General features: G+C 41.1%; 1 protein-coding gene across 3 annotated transcripts in view; it reads left to right on the forward strand.

Moving 5' to 3' along the window:
* Window positions 1–2,776, forward strand: part of LOC132179383 (non-functional pseudokinase ZED1-like) — a 5,097-nt gene extending 2,321 nt beyond the window's left edge. For all 3 annotated transcript variants that reach the window (XM_059592102.1, XM_059592103.1, XM_059592101.1), the window contains one exon: window positions 1,413–2,776. In XM_059592102.1, coding sequence (XP_059448085.1) covers window positions 1,430–2,497 — 1,068 coding nt within the window. In that variant the 5' untranslated portion in view covers window positions 1,413–1,429 and the 3' untranslated portion in view covers window positions 2,498–2,776. The remainder of the gene's footprint in view (window positions 1–1,412) is intronic.
* The last annotated feature ends 1,460 nt before the right edge of the window (window positions 2,777–4,236 follow it).

Raw genomic sequence — 4,236 nt, forward strand, 5'->3', positions numbered from 1 at the left:
GGTATCGGCCTTTTCCCCAACCCGCCCCGCACCCTGCGGGTTTCAAAATTTCAACCCGCCACCCGAGCACAAACAGCAACACCCGTGCGGGTTCGGGTATTGCGGGAGGGGGCGGATCGGGGCGGGTATTGCGGGTTCTTCTCCAGATTCTCTTTCTTCTCCTCCATTTTCGTCTGATCCTCTCAGAACGCCAAGAAACAAACAAACACACACAACCTTGCAGAAAACCAAAGAACGAAAAAGAAAACCAAAGATCGTGGATCTACAAGATCGTGGAGAGAGAGAAAAAAAAACTTAGATCTACAAGATCGTGGTTTGTGGAGGTGGGAGCGGCGCAGCAACGGTGATCTAAGGAGGTGAAGCGGCGACATAGGCTAGAGAGAGAAGCTTGAGAGGCAGAGAGAGAGCAAGGGAGACGAGAGACTGAGAGGGAGAGAAAAGGGGGAGGCGGCAGAAGAAAAAGAGAGAGACGCTTAATGGAGTAGGGTTAGGGTTTTTTTCGTTTTATACTTATGCATCGGGTCGGGTCGGGTCGGGGCGGGTACCCGCATGAAAAAATATTTAAAACCCGCAACCCGCCCCGCCCCGCATGGGTTGAAAGAATTCTACCCGAACCCGCAAAAAAACACATGAAACCCGGGCGGGTCGGGGCGGTTCGGGGCGGGGCGGTTCGGGTTTGCGGGTTGGGCGGGTTTTTGCCCACCCCTACCGCTAGCTAGCCACCTATTCATTTTTTAAAAAAAGATTTAATTTTTAATTAAATTATTATTTTAATGTAATGTGTCAAAAATTCATGCGTGGCACTAACAAATGGCATAATTTCGTACGGAAAATCAACGGAAGGATTTATTGCACATTTTCGATAAACTTTGGTTATTAAAACTGAAAAGAAAAAAAAAATGAGGTATGATCTGATTTTGCCCATTGACTCTATCTAAAAAATTTCCTTAAATTTACCTTTCAAAAAGCTAGAAGAGTGAATTTGAAATTACTTTTTTAATATTTAAGATAAAAATTTATTATAGTAATATTTTAAAATTAAAAAGGCGCCATCTTAATTTTTTGGAAAAGACCTCAATTTTTATTGTGCCGTCTCTAGCTTAACCTCATCTCTCTCTGTCTCACTGTTCTTGTATATATGTTCACGCTCAAACCTCATCTCTCTTCGGGTATGAGACGAACAAGAAGAAGACGAGAGGGAATGGAGCGTTTGATGATGCCAAGTGGTTTTGTAGAGATATGGTAGTAAAAATGGTAGTAGCATTTCTGAATTTCATTTATGAAAGCGATGATTTTTTATTAATGAAATTGTGATGCGTTTGGTACAGAGCACTCCCGTTTGATCATTTGCTTCTCTCATTCATGATCGGTTTTAAAGTTGCTTTCCTAATATTTTTCCTATATATCTTCAGGGTCTAAGAGGACAAGCATGAGTTTCGGTGGGCTTTTTTGTTTGAGAACGAATAAAAAGGAAGAAAGAGAGGAAGAAAGAGAGAAATCATTTTTGAGAAATGGAGGCATTTTATTAAAGGATCTGATTGCTTCAAGTAATGGAAAATGTAATCCCATTCGCAATTTCTCTGCTGAGGAGCTCATCACAGCAACAAACAACTTCGATTCAAGTCACATTATGCAAACTTGTACATTATTTCCAGAAAAGTGGCTTGGTGGGTCAGAATATGAATTTCTTGAAGTGACTTATCTTATGTATAAGGGTTATCTAGATGGTCGCCCAATCATTGTTAAGAAGTTCACGAGCGAGAACTTGGAGGAGTATAAACCTCTGTCCCAAGCTATACGTGACATTGTGATAGGAACCCAGATGAGCAACCACAACAACGTTTTAAAGCTCTTAGGCTGCTGTTTAGAGTTTCCTATACCTGTTCTTGTGCATGAATACGCCACAAATGGAGCTCTCAATGATAAAGGAGGTTTTGGAGCTGATAAAGAATTTCTACCTTGGAAGATTAGGTTGCGTATTGCTAAGCAGCTTGCAAATGCACTTACATATCTCCACACTGCTCTTCTCAGGCCAGTCATCCATAGGGATTTAAGACCCTCCGCCATTTTCTTGGACCATAACTTTGTTCCTAAACTCTGCAACTTCTCAATCTCCATAACAATACCTCCTGGCGAATCTCATGCAAGAGATGATACGATCATTCAGCCTACGTACTGTGACCCTGAATATTTTGAGTCCGGCTCTATGAATGAGAAAAGTGACGTCTATAGCTTTGGCATAGTCTTACTTATTTTTTTAACAGGGAAAAAAGCTACAGGTTTTGTTTGGACAACAGAATTTCATGCTTCAAATGAGCATGTGACCACTGAAATTGTGGATCCCAATATTTTGAGGGAGGAAGGAGGAGATGGGCAAGCTCAACAAGTGGAAGCTTTTTTAGCGCTTGCATTGGCATGCATCCGAAGGAAAGGTGAAGAAAGGCCTGATATGATTGATGTGGCAAAAGAGCTCATGCGGATTGAAAAGTCCATATGACCTTTTCCTTGATGTAGAATATGGCGGATTATCTACAGAGTCATTTAGTGTCTTTATTTTTATTGTCTTTTATTTTTCAAGTTAGAAACTGAACTAATATATATATATATATAAGTGATGACCATATATATAATTAGGTCAATGCACTCGGCAGGATAGTTGTTGAGATGGTGCAAAAGATAATTTTTTCTGAAATTCTGATGCTAATTTTTTCTGAAATTCTGATGCTCTCTCGATATTCATAGACCGGAAAGAAAGCTCTCAAGAGGCAAACGCAATATCTCGAATCTTGTAAGATTTTATTATTATTATTATTATTATTTACTTCTCTCCTATAGTATTGTTTGATTTCTGATGTGGGTTATGTTAAATTTTAATATTGGAGCTTGTCTATTTGATTGGAAACTAGCTAGCTACGTACACAACAATAATAACCTATGGTAATGTTTTTGTTTCTTTCTTTGAAAAAATGTTATGACGTAGTGTAAAAGTAAAATCTGTTTTTGTGTTTTGAGAAGTGTAAAACAAAACAAAAGTTATATATCAAGTTTAAAATATTAAAAAAAATTCAAACAAAAGCACGACCTACTTTCTTTTTATAATTTTGTTTCTCTTATTTTCTTCTACCAATACATCTAATCTTTTTCTTGTTGGTTATATCTGCTAAGGATATTACGTTAGAGTTATTTACTTCCTTAGGTATTCTAGGTCTATTAGGTTTACCTTACCTTAGTTTACTAGGTTACTTGTTTATCACTCATAGCTTATCTACAAATAGAGATCTCTGTAATCATTCATATCAATTCATATAAATACAATGTAGTTTATTGTGTGTTTCCGCTCTCCCTATTATTCTTCCGCTCTTCTATATCTCTCCAGCATTCTAACATGGTATCAGAGCCACTTTTCTGTGGCTTTCAATGATCGTCTTTTATAGTATTTTCCTTTTGTCGAATTTTAGTCTTATCGCCCTACATCAAGCGCCGCCAGAATTTATGCTACCCATAATCTCAAAATCGTGCTAGCTTATAGATCCGGAATTGCCATCTGCCCTCCGACGCGACGCCATGCGCCTCCTCCAGTTTCTGCCTACACCGTCGTTGCCCTTGCAAGAGCTACATGCTTCTGCCACTGACGACAGTTCATACGCCGCCAAGTATAGATCCAAAGAGATTTGAAGTGTCCAAGCTTCTATGGTGGTGTTCACACGTGCCACCAGAAGGTTCTATCTGTCAGTAAACGCGCGTCCCAAGAGCAGTTCACGCGCCGGTGAGACTCGGCTAAGAATCTTTTCGTTCATGTAACATGCTGCCACACAACGCTGATCACCTTGGTAATAGAGCCAATCGATAGATCAGGGCCAAACGAGTCTAGAGCCATCGAGCACAGCCTCATCGAACCATCCACGCGCCTACATGCGCCGCTGCAAGTCACTCCACAAGGCTCCACGCCCCACCACGTCTTCCTGATTAGGAAGGTTACTGGTCCATCTTATAGATCCAGCTTCGACGGTTAGATCCCCGCCAAGCATGCCGCCATAGAACTCCGCGTGCGCCTCCACGCGCTAGTAAAAGCTTCTGTGCGTGGGATTCATGCGCCCACGCTCCCCCACTCGCTAATCTCCTTCATCGCGTGTGAGATGCACGTGCCTCACAAAGCTGCAAAGCCTGGCGTGTGCACCACACACGCCAGCGCATCTCTTCCTCTCCTGGTAGCCACATGTCAAACTCTTAGTGTGC

The sequence above is a fragment of the Corylus avellana genome, chromosome ca4, assembly GCF_901000735.1.
Source record: "Corylus avellana chromosome ca4, CavTom2PMs-1.0".
In the NCBI taxonomy this organism is placed as follows: domain Eukaryota; kingdom Viridiplantae; phylum Streptophyta; class Magnoliopsida; order Fagales; family Betulaceae; genus Corylus; species Corylus avellana.